Here is an 18,043-nt window from a genome sequence, read left to right on the forward strand (position 1 = left end):
CATGCAAAGCAGAGTATATGCTAATAACAGACAATAACACAATGGCAAGTGGCACCTTTGATTGACTATATAGCTTTTTGTACTGGTTAATTTGTCCATCTGGAAAATGAGTGACAGAAAAAACACTTGCGCTGCTGATCTCTACTGCCAAAGAAAACGAAACGTTACTCTGAGAGTGCAACCGGCTGAGTACAAAAAGCAAAGCTGTGCTCTTCTTCCCAGTGCCAAACCATCATCACCACCGAAAACATTTGGTGGCAACTTGTCTTGCGGTATTAATGAGAGGCGGCTCAGACCTCTTGATTAATGCTCTCAGGCAAGTACTCTCCATTTATGTACCAATCTGAACTGCCTCAACACCACACGTGCAAAAGGGTGCAAGTGCAAGCTTAAATTTGTCTATACGGTGGCCATCATGGTGTATGCAATTGAGACGCGTGGGAAGTACAACTGGAGAGCTACACTAGACCACTTGCAATCTGAATTGTGGATGAGCTAAAATCAGGCACACAACCGACTGCGATGTTTGCATGTGCAACTGGCTCTTGATCTCCTCTGGAGCTAGAAGCATTCTTCATATCAACTGTTTTTGCGAGGACATTTCTTCATTTCATTTTACACTTCTCGAGACAGTGACCACAACTGAATACAGACTCCCTAATGGGTTTCTGAAAAGTCTTCACAGATCTTGTCCTCGCCTTCACAGATACTGAGAAAGCTTTTGAGAGTTGGATGAGAGGTAGAAAGAAAAGAAGCTGGAAACATTACACAAGAGTAAACGTCCACGAAGGCAGGATGAAGAGAACGCACCGAAGCCAACGAATGCTATGTGCAAGCGAAGTATGGAAACAGGGACTGGTTTGAAGCAAGGCTGTATGTCGAGTCCCATCATTTTGAGTGTGCTGTAAAATAAGAGTGGAGAGGTTTTCTGCTCCAGCAGGAGACACTGAGCATACAGTAAGACATTTAACACGTAATCCAGAGGGAAGTTGGAAGCCACATCACTCGGTTTGAAGCATGTTGACTGTGCAATGGCAGTAATGCACTTGTAACGGTTGGGTCCTTCGACTGCATGGGAGTGGGGTTTTTAAGGTTTTGGGGGGTTGCCTGGGGAATCTGTTTTTGTGTCATACCTTGTGGGCTTTATTGCATGCTGAGCCCTGAGCCGCCTTTTGACACGGTGGCATATAAATCTAATAAATAAATAAATTCCTTTCTGATTCATATAATGATTTTTTCTTTTTTGGCAATCCCAGAGTTTTGTTTGCTATCTGTCTGATAAATATGCTAACAGAGATCCCTCTGGTATAGACTCAACCACAGTGAGAAGCCTTTTTTATCACTGGAGCTGACTGTATAATAAATTTGCTGATTGGGTCAGCCTGCTAAAATATAAAAAAAACCCAACAACAAATGCATTTTATACCAAATGCCATGTTGCATACAAGCATATAAATGGCAAAGATGAACCTAGCTTATATTGGCTACTGATAGAGACTAAACACAACAGTAGGTAGCCCAACTTGATGGGATCTTTGTGTGTAAAGAAAGAGCATCCCCCTAAAATGAACCACGGCAGATGTGGGTTCCCCATGGCAGCTATGTTTGCTAACCATATGATCACCTGGGATATAAATACAGGAGAAGTACAATCCTTTCCTAATGGATGGATGGAGCTTGAGTACAGAAGAATTCAGACTGAGAGATAAAAAGGCTGAAGCAAGAAAAAGGTCCCCCCGGAGATGGAAAAGGTATGTTAAGAGGAGAAGATTTAAAGGTAGCTGATGGACTTAAGTATCGTGGCTCAATGATTGCAAGTAATAGAAGGACTGGGGACTGGAGATGAAGTGTTAAAGGTCTGGTATGGGACAGAAACGTACCTAGGAAAGTGAAGTGAGCAATATAAAGGATTTATTACATATTACAGTTGCATTGTATGGGTCCCGGTTTTGGAGAAGCTATTTCAGGCAGTTGCAAGCTGTAAAATGAGCGGAAGGGCAATTATTGGGTGGCTGGGGAAAGACTGGGAATAATTGTATATGCCATGCATTAAATTGGGAGAGCGGAAAGACCCAAGTTAAAAGAAGGGCTGATGCGGCTTGGACATGTGAAGGGAATGCACAAGGGCAGGATACTGTATGGAAAGCTGAAGATGCACATTAAAGTCAATAGGGGAACTGGAAAACAATAGAGAAGATGGGAAGATGAGGTGCGGAAGGACTTAATTTTAGCAGGTGGCTACTGGGGATGAAGAACAACAGCAAGATGATGGGCAGACAGGAAGAGAAGGATGGAGTCGGCGTATTGCCAGGCCAACAGATGCTGATAGCAGTGAGTCCTGAAAAGCCCAGAGGAGCAGAACCAAGTGTGTCCCCTACCAACAGACATTTACACCATGAGCACTTCTACAAATACCTTATTTGTAGAAGTGCTCCTGCATGGCATAGACCTCCTGCAAAGCGCCTCACCATGCAATTCCCAAAGCAAGAGCATAACAAGTCAGGCTGACTAAATCCTGTTTTAAGACCCCAAAGGACAGAGGATCCCTCCTTTCCCCCTACCCCAGACAGACTTTTCATGGCTCATTACCTTTGCTGTTACAACTCTGCATTTTAGTTTTAGCTTGAACTTGCTTAGCTTCAGCTTCCAGCCCCGGGATGCAGTTATTCCTTTGGCTACTATAAGGAAAAAGAGCTCTACGGTACGAGCAGCTCTGTTCCCCGTGGATGTACCAGAGTATTGTGATCAAACCTCACATTAACCTTTTTCTTGGATAAATGAAAGAAGACTGATCTTCTTTAGTTTACCAATTTGTATCTACAGGTCAAATAACTCTTTCAGCACTTCTCTAAACCTTTGCCAAATTTGTCATTTGATCCGTAAGGGCATATGGATGCTTTATTCAAGTAATGTCATCATTAACACTTGATACAGAGGTACTATATCTCCTGAATGCCTGCTCTTTATTCGAAGAATTGCTTTGGTTTTCTTAGGCACCTCGCTGCACTGGGAGTTTGCATGCGATGGGTTATTCACCGAGATCTCAGACTCCCTTTGAGTTATTGCCCTAAAGGATGGTACCTCCCCATCTTGTGACTTGCATTCAATTTTCCTGGGTGCATGACCTCACCTCTGACACTATTAAAACTTATTCACCCGGTGTGTTAACACTTACCCTGGGTCCCTGCATAGAATTGATCTGTCCTTATTAATCCCACTCAATCAATTTTTGTGCTGACTGCAGACTATATCAACAATGATTTTTTTATTTGCTGCTGGTAGTGCTGATAGGTATTAAATACTTGAGTCAAGAACAGATCCCTGCAAGACCTTACTAGAAATATTACTAACGCTAGATGAAGATTCCCTATTTAAGCAATCAGGACTCGTGGTAGAGGTGATATCTTTTATTAGACCAAGTAGATATTTTGCATTAAAACAAAAATCTAACTTTTTTTTTTGCAAAAAGTTAAAGAATTTTTTTTGTACACAAAATCCACTTGGGCTAATAAAAGATATCACACCTCTACCACGAGTCCTGATTGCTTTTTCCTTTAGACCAATACAGCTACAACCTGGATTCCCTATTTAATCACTCTTTGGAGCTAGTCAATTGGATCACATTTGTAAATCCATTAACTAAACCTCATACAAATGCCCAGCAAATGACAAATGCTGCTCTACAGACTTTAAGAATCTGAAAGACGAGGAATAAGAGCTGGATGAGACCAGCAGGAGGGCAAATCACCAGGTGACAAAATACATGGTTTGCACAATTTGCCAATTCTCAGCAGCAGCAGCGATTGCAAAAAACAACTTGCCCAAGCCTGCAAAAGGCACGGAAGAAAGTGCTTGCTGGAGAAGCTAATCAAGACACTGTTGGTACAGTGAAATTAGAAGCAGACCTTGTGGTGAGGTAACAGGGCAGCTGGGGATAGTGGAGGACTTTGGAAGCAGAAGGCAAGGTGTTTGCATTTGATGTGGGGAGCAAGTGAAGGGTGACAGCCAAAGCAATGGAAGATGATCTGGGCACCTTCATTAGGAACAAATCTGCAAGGGAGGCTGTAGGCACCGAGGTGAGGGAGGAGGGGATTCCTGCAAGATTCAAACCTCAGGATGGTCATGGCATGGACACATTTTGGTTGTATGAGCAGAAAAGAAAGGCTGAGTCTTGAAAATGCTGGGCAAAAAAAAAAATGGGCAATTTTTAGACCTGGCTGGACACAGGGATCAAAGGGGAGGAAGCGAGACAAAGGTTTAGTTAAGATGCCAGACTTGAACAATGGAGAATTAGTGACGCTAAGACAGGACTGTTGGAAATCTTGCTCATAGCTAGTGACAGAAAGGGGAGAGCGCTTCAGGGGAGCAGCAGAAACTCATGTTGGGAAACGTTTACTTTAAGCCAATGGCTGGATGTCCACAAAGAGCTACTGCAAAAATAAGCCAGGATTATAGACTGGATGGAAGGAGATGGTTGAAGGGCAGCTGTGCAGAGGTTGGGGATAGACTATTCTCTGCGGCCACAGGACAAAGAGCAAAGGTCATAACTGCAGCAAGGGAAGTTGAGGTTGGATATTAGGAAAAACTCTCTCATCACGAGGGGGATCAAGCACTGGAGCAGGTTACCGAAAGAGGTTGTGAAATCACCGTCTTCGGAAATTTTTAAGAACGAGAGAGGCTTGTTTGCGGTGGCCGAGTGGGACCTATCCTGCCTTGAGCAGAGTTGGACTAGATGTGCCCTCCTGAGGACCCGGCCAAACTGACTTTTCTGTAACTCCAAAGGACGGCAAATATATGCATTAATGAGAGATGATCCAGCCTGGCTCAGGAAGAGGATGTGGCTCAGGGCAGAGGCCTGAACGACCCCCCGTAATAGAAGATACTTGAAGGAGAAATTTGTAAGTTAGGCAGCAAGAGAGGCTGGAGTCATGAATGCGCGGAGAGAGTGGAAATTCAAGAGAGATACGCTACCAGCATCAAAGAGGAATGAGGATGAAGAAATGCCCCTGAGTTTAGCCAGGAAATAGGTCACTGGAAATCTCTGCAAGAGCTGTTTCACAGCGGGCTGCAGACTGCGGAGGTGGGAGGGGAGCAGAAGCCAGGCTGAAGATGAGCAAGAAGGGAATGCGAGGACAAAGATTCAAGACAGCAGATGGACAGTTTAATTTATAAATGTTACCATCACATTTTGTGTATTATTCCTCTATTGCCACCTTGATGCCTCTTCATATGTCACTTCCCCAAAACTAATGGTTTCATAGGCCCAAGATCCTACCGTCTTTCATTTCCATTTAAGCTTCCTAGGAAAGCCACCTATCTATCTCCGCTCCCCTCTTTAAGGTGTCCAAAATAGTTATGGCGCTCAGTGGAGAGAAAGCAAGCGCATAATTTACTACTCTACCTTTTCTTTTCCCAGCTTCGTATAGCAGAAGATACATAACTGCATGCAAGGTTCCCATTTTCCCTTCAAGTCAGGTTTTATCCGTCAGAACCGCGCTCTTGCCAAATGCGGAAAAACTTACTAGGCTTGGAAGGAAAAATTACAATCTCTGCGCTCTATTTTCACATCCCAAAGATACCTTTTAGTTTCATAAAGGTAATGAAAGTCAGCACTGATGTGTGTGTACAGCTGGCCACAGAGGAAGAGAGACAGGCTGTCCTTGTGTATTTTCTTCCTTTTAATTTTTCCCCGATCTTCAAAAGTCTTAGGATATCTTGGGACAGATTATGAATTTGCAGTGCAGTGTTTTCTCAATAGAAGGTTATGCAAATGCATTTTGTACATATTTCTGCAATAAATCCTCCCTATCCCTTCTAGCTTGCCTGGCAGGCTAGCTACAGTGCTATTACTTCTCCCCAACTGTCTGCTTCAAGCCAGAATGGTCTGAATTTACTAGAGATTGCTGGGTTTTCAGAGCTTCCTTTTTTCTTCTTCCCTAGTATCATGCCTGAAGTTCAGCTTCAGCCATCTGCTTTTCATCCAGGTGTTTTTACTGATACACAGACAGTCAGTGCCTGTTAGTCAGGCACTAGCAATATTTGCACTGGAAGTAAAACTGAAGTTTAGTTGGGGTATCACCTGTACATTGCCTGTATGAGACTGCAGCATCTCAACTGCATACGATGCTCTTTATAAAACATGGGAAGCACGATTAGCTCTGCGTGACTCCATAGGCAAGCTCTCAGGAGACACAAGTAGCAGCTGCCAGTTGCTGGGAGCATCTAGGAAGAGGATGGAGGTGGACCCACTTCACAACTTTCCTGTGAACCTGTGACGGTATTTTTAGAGAAGACAGCACCATGCCCTCTTCAGAGAAGGAAATGCTGCAGCAAGATTTGAACAGATGAACACAGGTGTTTTCCATTAAAACTACTGCCAGTTTTGCCCTGTGATGAGGTCAGAGCTCCAACTGCAGGAGGATTAAGGCAGTAGCAGCATTGGGAATTGGACAGGTTTCTTCAGTACCTTGCCCGAAAATGGAAGATTTTAGGCTGGCTGGTAGTCTTCAAGGTCCGCAGGGTCTGGAAATGGTTTCTTGCACTGGCCCATGGCACCAACTTGTCTTGCAATGCCACTGCCATAAAGTAAGCCCCACACTCTTCTCGAGTGCCTCTCCAATCCCTTTCTCCTCTGCCTAATCTCCTGTTCGGCTTTCTGCTCCCGGCCCGATCTGCCACCATGTTCCCTGCTCCCTCCCCATCCTGCCACGAGCCACACACACAAGCTGCCTGTGCCACAAGCGGCCGCAGATTGACCGCTAATCTCTCTGTTGTGACTGCAGCGTTGTACTTTCTCTCTCATTAAAACAGGCTTCAACCTGCTACTGTTGCTCCCGTTTCCTCCTCCTCCATCTATCAGAGATTCCTGGTGATACACAGTACAGGAGACAGCAGTCACTGTCTAGTCTTAGGACCTCCAAAGTTTTCTCACCCTGTTCCCAGGATCAGCTAAGGTTTTCTGCATCATACTACAAAGGAATAAAAAGACCTGGCAAAGGAAAAATCTAAAATCAGATGGTGGACCCCCCATACCGCACCTGAGTGACTGCAAAAAGCAGGGCCCTGGACTTGATAATGGCCCAGGAGGTCCCTTTATCAAGTATATGTTTTCAGAGCATCTCTGGGGGAAAACTAAAACCATTATAAGCTGCAAGGGGCCTCCAAATGTATACAGCTTACTTTATTTTCATAGTTAATTTGCACCTGACAATCATCCTGAAGCCTTCCTACAAAGTTTCTTGGGATGCTCTCTCAAATGTCTAAGACTTAAAACGCTACTACACAAAAAGGAAATGGAGTCACTGACCTGAATTTTTATCTTTGTCCTATTCAGTCTGGAGATGGCTGGATCTGAATGATAAATAGCTAATAGAACAGCAGACACATCGGAGGGACAGTAAGAATTCAGGGTATCTGACACCAAAACCAATCCATAAAGCATTCTGATAATAGTGAATAGGATGAGGACCAAAATCCCCAATTTGTTTCAAATGAACTCCGGTGCAGCACGCTGCATTACCAGATACCTACATAATAAGAGTGTATACACACCAGGCAACAAGCTACCCTTTGCTTTGAACTGGGAGAGTGCCTTTCACCTGAGGATCACGTGCACTTTACTCTCCAGTTCTCGTGTGGATAAAAATGAAGTTCCTGGGAAATGACAACTTCATGACAAGGGCTTCAGTGGAGGAAGAAAAAGAAGTGACACAAGAAAGGCAGAGAAGAACCTTTCTGAAACAGAAAATTTTGACAAGCTGTCCTTCAATTTGTGACAACATTTGCAAACTGAACGGAGTAGAGTAAAAATATGCTAATGCCAAGCTACCTCTCCATTCGATCTGGGACTTAGAGATGTCCCCATGCCTAAAGGGGGACACGCTGGTGACATTTTCCTTTTAAACTACCATTAAATATTTCGACTTAGCTCCAGGCAAAAAACATGGCATTTTTCAGCCTATATTCAGTATAAGCCTTAATTAACATTTAACCAAGAAATCAACAGGCAACTTGAAGCTGAATTTTAGCTCTCCTCCTTGTCTAGATGGTGAGAGGGGAAAAAACGGCCATTAGTGCTAAATCCTAGCAGCTTCAGAAGACCAGGTAAATTCTCAAAGACTGCAATGATATAGCCAAGTAGTGTTAATGTGTTTGAAAAGCTTAAATGACATTATGAATATTAATTCACTAGTAACGAGAGAGAATATTGAGCGTATGACAGAAGAGGAATGAGAAAAAAAGTTATCTGATCTAACAGCTGGCTGCATTATAATTAGAAAGGACATCCTCGCATCTAGCAATTCTACATTATTTACATTACTTTAGAGTAAAATAAAACCGAATGTGGATTCTTGAAGATAGGCAGGGACATAAGCACTTACACAGAACTTTAGATCTTCAAAGGACTGTAAAAATTAATCCTCCAAATACCCTTGAGGGAACTACGTGTTATCCCCACATTACGAATAGGAACTTGGGCAGACAAAGGAAATTAGCTGCTCCGGGACCCACAGCAGGTGAGCGCCGGAGCCAAGATCAGAACCCAGGACCGACTCTCGGATGTCTTCGTTCCTACAATGCCTTCTATACTCCCACACCAGGTCCCTCGCAACTCTGCCACCACCGCAACATTTACACTTTGCACTCCTATAGCACCTCCCTCCCAGCCCCCCTCATCTGCTTTTTAAGCGTTACTAAGTTCAGCCCTAATGTGTCTAAGAGATAAAGTGCAACTCATCTTATTTTGTGGATGAGGAAACAGAAGCAGAGTGAGGTTGCACAAAGGTGCATAGGACATTGATAGAAAGATCAGGAATGCAACCCAAAAAACCCCTGCATTTCAGATGGAGATCCATGCTTCATAGCTATAGTTATACTGCAGCATATAAGCAATAAGACATGGTAACATTTTGCAGTGTCAGGTCTTAGGTTGACCCCCCCAGTATTCTACTTTTAGATCAAAATACAGCTTAGTGGAACTGCATATTTGCAATAAAAGCAGCAACAGCAGAGACTTGACTTTAAGGAGCTATTCATACAAGGTGGCTTGGATAGGGATGATCCTGCCTCAGCCAGGGGTTGGACTAGATCAGCGGTTCTCAATCTTTTGCACCTTGCATCCCACCAGCCATTTAGTCAAAAAACTCTGGCTCCACCACGATAAAAACAAAACCCCACTTTTCCCAAGAAGTGCATTTTTTTGTTTACGTGAATTTTAGTATTATATTAATCATTAATGGAAATTTTTAAGGACATTAAAAGTTCCACCTACATGACCATCACATCCCACTGGTTGAGAAACACTGGACTAGATGACCTCCAGAGGTCCCTTCCAGGCTGACTTACCTATGATTCATATCACTGAGTGTGTGTGGGTGTGAGTGAGAGAGAGAGATGATATCCTCAGCAGTCCTAATTCAGCTGCTAGAAGATTCCCAGCACCTGCCAGAATTGGCCAGGCATCCACATGTTAGCAGACAAGGCTGGCATGTCTATGGGTAAGAGAGGAGGCTGGCATCTCTCAGGGAGGGATATGCAAAGTTGAGCTATTTTGGCTGACTTGAGCAGTGTGCACTTCTCTGTGCATTTCCTGAGTCCCCTTTTTCTCTTGGTTACAATGCTCTTGAAACACCGTAGTCTTCAAACTACTGATACAGCCCTATAAGTCTACTCATTTCACTGTAAACAAGTTTCTTTGGGTAGATATGATACCTACCCAAAGAACCTTGTCTGCCTCTTTCCTTAGACCAACGCGGCTACAACCAGCAACCCCGATGAAATGAGTGGTTGTCATTGTGGAGGGCAGTTTGAAGTGGGAACCAAGGCAGCTTCAGAAAAGACGCTGGGCTGTAACGGCAGCTTTCCTGCCTACGCTGCTGTACACTTTTGAAGGTCTGTACTTAAGAGTTATGACAATGTAGTATTGTCGCCACAAATCTGGGTCATGAGTAAAACTTCAACATCAAGATGACAAGATAGGAGACAAAAATGCCCACGCCCCTCACCAGGTTTTGGCACCCTCAGAAAACACTATTTCTAAGTTTTGACTTGTTCTTTGACTACGGAAAAGAAAATAGAGCAGTTTTTCCGTTGCAAGGAACCTGTAAACATCACACCAGGCCAGAATATTTTTAATACTCTGGATTCCTATTTGAAATCTTGTGCATCATGTTTGCACACCTAACAGCGTTGACATTGCTTAGCAGCTTGGGACACCCTGGGCGGGATTTCAGCGCACTGCGGCACCCTTGCTGAGAATCGCTGTGCCAATCAAAGTATTTCTTATAAACTGTTGTGAACTGAAGTATTTATAGATTTTTAGACCTTATCTTTAACCAAAGGAGAATGCAGTATGTATACGCTTAAGTGCATGCAAGAAACAACAGCGCTTTTGGAAAACAGCATTCATTTCTAGAATTATGACCTCTCTCCGTCGTGATGCCCAGCAACTCTGTTTAATCTTCCAAACCACAGCAGCCACGAGGAGCAAAGACAGGAAACAACTGCGGAGGAGAAAAAAAACAAAGACTTTACTGTCCTTATTCATCATGTATGATGATACATTTGAAAGCTCTAACAAAATAAATGCTAGACAATATCTTGCATAGCCTTTTGAAGTCCCTCGATGAAGGATGCCGCAGCAGAGAAAAGTGCTCCGCAAACATTAATTCTCGTGAGACCTAGTGAGTAGTATACCCATTTTACCAAGGAATAAACTGGAAACACAAAAAAGGAGCTTATGTCCCATGATATAGTTAAATGAGTCATCTGGGAATAAGCTTCTGGAACCCTACTGACAGTTTAAATTTTTTGATGGCAAAAATGAATCAGACTGAATATGCTGTAAAGCAACCTTTAACAAGTGCTCAGAGGAGAGGCTACCTCAAAAGGAAAAAAAAAATATTACTCAGCAATCTATCACAGCCAAAATTACTGCTTTTTCTTTTTGCTTTTCAGAGCCAACATTTCGGAAAATTAAATGTTATGATTTTGGGGATTCGTTTTCAAACAAACACTGAGTATCCCAGCATTACAGGCAATGACATCTAAGGCCTCGCCCTGACTGCAAAGCCAGCAGTGGTGTCTTTGAACGTACAACGCAGCTCTGTGTGCGCTTCTTCCCAGACTGGACGATGTTTAGATGCACCCGTACAGCACTGTGGGCCGGCTAAATCAGTGCCAAGGACCCAACCCCTGGCACCGTACAGGCGCAGCTACATTGCTTCTAGTCCAGAAAGCAGCAGACACAAGGCTGCATGGCTTGTTATAGGGTACCGCTACTGGGCACAGTAAGCTAGCAGTCCAGACATGGCTTTACTTTTCCTTTTTTTTAGCTTCTAGTGAATTTAAGACCCAGCAGAATAACAATGGACAAGCTTTAATAGAGAGGAGGGAAGATATGAAAAACCACACGAAGCAAAAGTACAGCCAGGATGGAAGCTGACCTTGCTGACAGTGATGAGTGTAATACAAGCCAGAATACCTGATGCTCACTTTTTAAAGATGCAGCTCACACGGCCTTGAAACATAATGCAAAAAGACACTTTTATTTGCTTTTAAATTAACATTTTACTTCAGGCTAAATTCTGGCACTGAGCCACATTGGTGGCATAAGCAGCTACATGCGAATGCTGCAACGGCAGTATTCACATGCCCCAGCACTCTGGCAGCCAGCAGCCTCCTGAATAGGGACCTACCTAAATCGGGATAAGACACAGCATTTTCTGCAGCCCACTCACGATGTGCAGAGCCATTTTCATGGGCATTTTGCAATGGGATGAGGGGGAGGCTGCTATCTTGACTGCTCCCCTTCATACCGCTCAGCCAGCCAGTGCCTCCCCCCTACCACCACAGTGGGCTGTGAGGCTGGGGAGTCAGCATTTTATTTTTAGAAAGTTTTTTTTCCAGGTAAATTCCTCAGGAAATTGCAGCAAACGCCATTTTTTGCAGAGATTGTGGAAACTGCTGCTTTTTGCACTTTCTGCCAAAATTGCAAAAGTGCGATTTAAGTAGGTCCCTGCGCGTGAACAACCAGCTCAGAAAAACTGTTTTTCATAGGTCTGTTCAGTTGTCCTACATTCCCCTTCGAGGACTCTAATGGCTGCTCATGTCCTTGGCACCTTGCTGCGTCCATATTTCCGTCTACACGTCTTCCTGTTCAAATAACCTCTCTTCTCAGGCACCCCAGAGCGTGCTGCATGAACCTTGACAGATCTCCCCCTTAGGAGCTGGCATGGGGCATTCAAGGGCACACCAGCAAGCATCAAATACTGCATTTTCTTGCACACAACCTGCACTCTACCTTTCAGCTGCTGGAAATCTGAGTGCACGTTACATGCAAGAAATGCGGTAAGAGCGGCTTCTGCCAGCGAAGGTGAAATCTGCATGGTGCTGAGCAGAATGAGCAGGCTCTGTCCCCCAGCAGCTCTCAGTTACTCACAGGCAAGTAAAGACCTTTCTTCCTTCACGCTGGTTTTCAATAATAAGGTATGCATTATACCCAGTGGCATATCGTATGTGAGAAAATATGGTATCTCATTTCAGTGCATTGCTTTTGCCAACCTGCGTCTTCTCTGTAGTTTGGCCACAGCTTTGATGCAGGACCCAGGAGGTCTTTGAATTTTGAAGTGCTGAGAACATGCTGTCAGCATTTGTGCGCGAGAAGCTCAAACCAGGAGCAGAGGTTGCCACTTCCAAGACACATAAGCATGTATTTCAGACCATGCCTCTCAAAGACACAGGCCCGGCCCGTGGCTGCCCCCAGCGGACATGGCAACCCTGGAGCACAGCCACATTCGGGAAGTTCTGCAGGGAGACTGAAGCAGGGGGAAACAACCACATTATCCTTCTTCCTGTCTAATACACTGAATTATGGCCTGTGTTACATGGGGAGTCAGGCCTGAAGATCACACTGGTCTCTTTGGGTTCGCTGATGAATTTCCACAAGGTTCCCTTGGGCAGCTAAATTTAGCACATGGCATAGACAGGTTAGCTGATAAAAAAAAACACATGGTTTTTGCTGTTTGTGGCTCCCAGGATGGAGGTCAGGAAAGGCTGAGGGTCTCTGCAACTCATGGGTGCTTTGAGAGAATTGCACAGCCTTCTTCCCAGAGAAAAATACCCAACTATATCCTGGCCTACTTCCTCTCTTTGCATTTCTTTCCCTCTCCCATGTCTCCCAAAGACAAGCGCCTTCTCCACTCTACTCCTTTGGCCTCACTGACTCGACCCCATCTTTCCACTTCCTTGCTCCCTGCATCTCATCCATACCCCGATACTTCTCCTTGACCTCTCACTCTTCCCTGGCAATTTTTCATCACAACAGAAGTGAGCTTTAGCCCCTCTCAGAAAGCACACCCTTGGCCCTGCTTGACTTACCAATCATAGATAGCCCCATTTCCTCTCTTCTCCATGTCTAAACTCATTGAACATGCTTTTGCTTTCTACAGTGCTCCTCCAACCAAGGTTGCCATCTGTCCACAATTTTACTGTCAGTAAATATTTGGGTTAGAAATACCTCTCCATAAAAACTCTAAGCAGCTGGAGAGGATTGAAGACCCCCGGTCGGAAAGAAGCTGGAGGCAGTGCTGAAGGACAGACAGAGCACAGCAGCGTCACGTGGTGTCCGAGGAGCGCCGCACCTTTCAGGAAGCTTTCTTTCGGGGCCTTGTACACTCCTCCCCACTAGCCATGAGCTGTTGTTGCTGCTGCTCTCCCATCAACTGCCTATTATACTGCTAGACTGGAAAGCTGGCTTTTTTTTCTGGTCCATGCTGGGATGGGGAAGCAAGGTTGTTGGGGTAGGAGAGTAAGGGTGGGGAGCATGGTACAGCATGCAGTCAGGGTGCAGGGATAAGTCGAAAACCCCTGGGGGACTTTCTGTTCTGCCTCTCACCGTCTAGGGGAACACCCCATAAACACATGCACAACCCCTCCTTTAAAATTACATTTACAATTAAGAAAAAAAAAATCTTGATAACAGTTAAGCTCCTCGAATGCAGCTTGTCCCACGACTTGCGTTATCCCCCAGTTTCCCTCTTCTCCCTGAGACTTCTAAATCCATCCGCGCGGTCCATTTGTTGTCTCTAGTCCAATGCTTATATTGTGGGCTTTTGGGGAAGGGTACCGTCCTTGATACAGTATTTAGTACATTGAGGTTCTGGTCCATGATTGGCCCCAGATGCAATAATAGCAGAAATACATAAACGGGACAAGGAATCTATCCTGGGATGAAGGAAGCAAGGCAGGGGATGTTCTTGAGTGAAAAAGGATGGCGTAAGAAAGAAAAAAGATGGGGTAAGAGGTCCCACATACTTCCAGTGACTGCTGCCCCCAAATATTTGTCATTAACTCACAACCTAAAAGTGACAACCACTGCAGGGGATGGGGAGCAGAGCAATGAAAGCTGAAGAACTGAACACGCTGTACGGTACGCAGGTAAGAAGTAATGATTTTTCAGATCTAACTCTAGGATAATGGCTCTATCATGATCCTATTAAGTCAAAAGGATAGCAGCATACATAAGTACCAAAGGGCCACTCAACCTTTATCGATTTCCAGACAAGAAGAAGAAATTAATTTGATAAGTTAACAGAGAAATATGGGCATTTATAAATGTGCTCTGGGATGCGGGGGGTGCTTTAATTAGAGCGGCTCCAAGAGCCACTTTAATTAAAGCACTTGGAGTGTCACATGTATTAGCATCCCTGCGCTGAAAAGTGCCCCCGCTGCCATTTTTCAGTACAGGGACTCTGATATACGTGACGCTGGAGCGCGGACATTACCATGCTCCAGCAGACTCAATGCACGTGTACAGGCGCCCTATGTGAGCTGGCAGGCAGAAATAAGCATCTTGTGTTAATCTTGGACAATACCGGCTTCCTAATACAAGTGGGCTTACAAAATACCCATCACGCTTATTCCCAAATGCTCAAAGTTGATGTTCATACTTTTTGTCCATTGTAAAATCGCCATAATGATCTGAAGTTGGTTTTTTTTGTAAGATCCTTCCTTTTTATTGTTTGATATCTTGCCTGTTCAGAAGCAACATGCCTTTGGCCTTCACCCAATCAGACATTTAGATTTAGCTGTGAATCGCCATCAGGACAAAAGAATGCATCCAAACACAGCCACTGATCCAGGATTTTATAACGCAAGTCTTCCCTTTCTTTCCAACAAGAAAGGACTGCTGTATTTAGTGGCGTGTAAGAACAGACGCTCTGTGTTACCTGTATTTCTCCTCCCCCAGACAAGATCAGGCTTTGTCCAGATGGATGTTCACTTCTACCACGTAGCGGCTGTGAACAGGCAGAAGCGAACGATGGAACAGTGACATTTTTAAGTGCCAATTTTTTGTCCTAAGGCTCTCGTTATCTTTGCCAGCATGAATGTCAAAACATTTACTGAAGGGCATGGTAGGCAGTCTCCTCTCTTCTTTCTCGGGGAAACCCGAACGCTCACTACACTACACATGATAATGATCCCAGCTGAGAAAAAAGAAAGGGGGTCCAATAAAAATGGTGGAACTTAGACCAACACGGCTGATCTTCTTCACTCTTCTGCCACGTATTCAGACAGGCTGTGTCTTCAATCCTCCAGTTGCACAACTGGATGTGTGAACCTATGCTCTTGGGACCAGAGACTTTCCCCTCCCCTCTTTCACCACTAATACAGACACTAAAAATATGATATCTGAATGGTGCTGCTCATCACTGTTTGCCAAAGCAATGCTTAATGCTAGGTTTAGTGCAGTTGCTTGGCAGGGCTGGAAAGTTTTCATCTGAACAGGAACATCCAGCTAATGACAGATGTGTGGTTCAGCTTATGGAGAACAGGGGCAGAAAGTAGAAGCCAGAGGAGAGATGGGGAGCCCTTGTAGGCCAGATGCAGCCTTTGGGCTGCGGGTAGGACAGCCCTGCTTAATAAATCGAAGGTGCATTGATAGTTTACACAGGGTTAATAAATGATTCATACGTATTACAAAGATATTTTATGAAAAAGGTGTTAGCTGTTTATAGACATAAGCATAATGGACCGCTCCAAAGCAGCTTATGGCTCAGCTGGACTCCAATAGTTCCATTTAATTAAAAGCCTACCGTTCTTAGTATATCCTCTATAATATTTCCCCCAAACACAAGACCTGCCTCACCACCCTCCTTGCTAACTTCCTTTCCGAAAGAAACATTTTCCTTCTGCTCAAAAAAGAAATCAAGTTACAAGTTTTGCTAGCTGGTAAGTTCTCATTTTAACACGACTGGAAAACTTCACGCACACATTCCTCTAAGAGGCATCGCAGCAATGAGAGCAGGAAATCCAGCATTAGGACCCAAATTATGAAACCCATCCTGCCATATTCACCAATATTAGATCGGCTACTGAAAACGGCAGTTTTAAATCCCCAAATACACTGCATCTTTGGAACTAAAACATATGACTGTGCAAGACTCATTTTCTCATGTCTGAAAGCACCAGGATGATTACTAGAAAAACATCTCAAATTATGCTGAAGTGGAAACTATTGAAGGGCTATATAAAAGTAACTTTTTGTGTGCCAGAAAGTTATAAGTCACAACTATTCAATGCATTAAAAATCTCAAATTCACAGAGCAAATACATAAAGCCTAAATGCTCTGCTGTAGGCAAAACGTCATCTGAATAGCTTTTTTAGCAATACATGCACTGGCATGGCACAGCTGGCATTTGCTGAACTGGTACCTGATGACAATAGCAAAGGAAGGACCTGATCTACAGATTAAAGAGCTCTCCTAATAGCAGACAGAAGAAGGGTTTAATAAACCCACACCCACTTCATTTTGAATAGCTGTCATTATAACAGAGCTACAGTCTGGTACACTCTTTAATTTGATCAGTCTCTGGCGGAGGATTGAATGAAAAACACTTTGGGGAGGAAACTTTTTCATCCCCTTCAGCCTCACTCATAAAACGTTCCAAGCACTTTAAGTTTGGGGACGAGTAGTTAAACCTACCTGCAAAGTGCAGGGAAAAGGAGAACGATCCTGCAAAATCCAGGCTAGGCAGCAAACCTGCTTTTTATTCCTGAAATAGATTTACAAGCGTTTGACCCAGTGGTGCTATTTCTGGACCCTTTATCAGGGAAGAGTCAAAGTGGCCAACAATTGATTTCTTCTTGTTGGAGCATTTCGAGAGGCATTCAAAATTATCAGCTATTCTGAATGGAAGAGTTGTGTTGCGGCAGCCCAACTCCAAGAAGGGCAGTGTCACAATCTGGGATGGACTGGCAGATATAACCTTTTTTGGGCACAGCTACTGCTACCAGTTCTTCCTGTGCTTTCCCCCACCCAATCTTTCTCGTCCCCTTCTGTAGGTCTGCTTTGCCAATACAGCCAATCCTAAGCCGCATGAATGAGCCAGATCCCACTCAAAAAGTTTTTACCGTACTTTCCAATGCAGAAGGCACACCTATGTATAAGACACATCAGTTATGCCCCCAAATGATAGACCTGTGGGTGCAGGGGGAAATAGATCACAAAAATTTGACAGCCTTCTAGGCATTTTGACAATGATTTCAGCTTCTTTTCCATGATGTAGCCTTGGTGTAAAAGGCGACCTTAATTTTAGACCTCTTTTGGGAGGAAATGCATTGTACACAACAAAAAACCCCCAAACCCCACTGTAATTGTCAACTGATTTTAGAGCTACAAGTTCAAACTTGCCAGGTGTTCTCCGCAATTGTGAAGCTCCATTATTTTTTTTTAATGGAAGCCTTATCATCAGGTAGGCCTAAAAACTGCAAGGGAAAAGAAATGTCATGAGATTGATTATAAGAACCGAGTTGACAACAGGGTTTTCCTGCTGATTTTCTGAGGGGTAAAGTACCCTTTTTTGTTCTTAGATCTACGAAGCCACCACCCAAAAAACGAATTACGCAGCTGAGGGCGGAAAGGTTTGTCAGCTAAGGTTGCAAACACTTCCACAGGAGAGCTGGATGTCACGGGGATACAAGCCAGAGTAGAGCCAGTCATCTGTTATCTGAGAGTTCGGCCTTTCCTTCCGATCCTCATAG

General features: G+C 44.1%; 1 protein-coding gene across 1 annotated transcript in view; it reads right to left on the minus strand.

Moving 5' to 3' along the window:
- Positions 1 to 18,043, minus strand: part of ATRN (attractin) — a 245,943-nt gene that overhangs the window by 37,843 nt on the left and 190,057 nt on the right. Inside the window, exon 26 of the mRNA XM_014597094.3 lies at positions 10,424 to 10,502. Coding sequence (XP_014452580.1) covers positions 10,424 to 10,502 — 79 coding nt within the window. The remainder of the gene's footprint in view (positions 1 to 10,423; positions 10,503 to 18,043) is intronic.

This window comes from Alligator mississippiensis, chromosome 2 (genome assembly GCF_030867095.1).
Source record: "Alligator mississippiensis isolate rAllMis1 chromosome 2, rAllMis1, whole genome shotgun sequence".
Lineage (NCBI taxonomy): Eukaryota > Metazoa > Chordata > Crocodylia > Alligatoridae > Alligator > Alligator mississippiensis.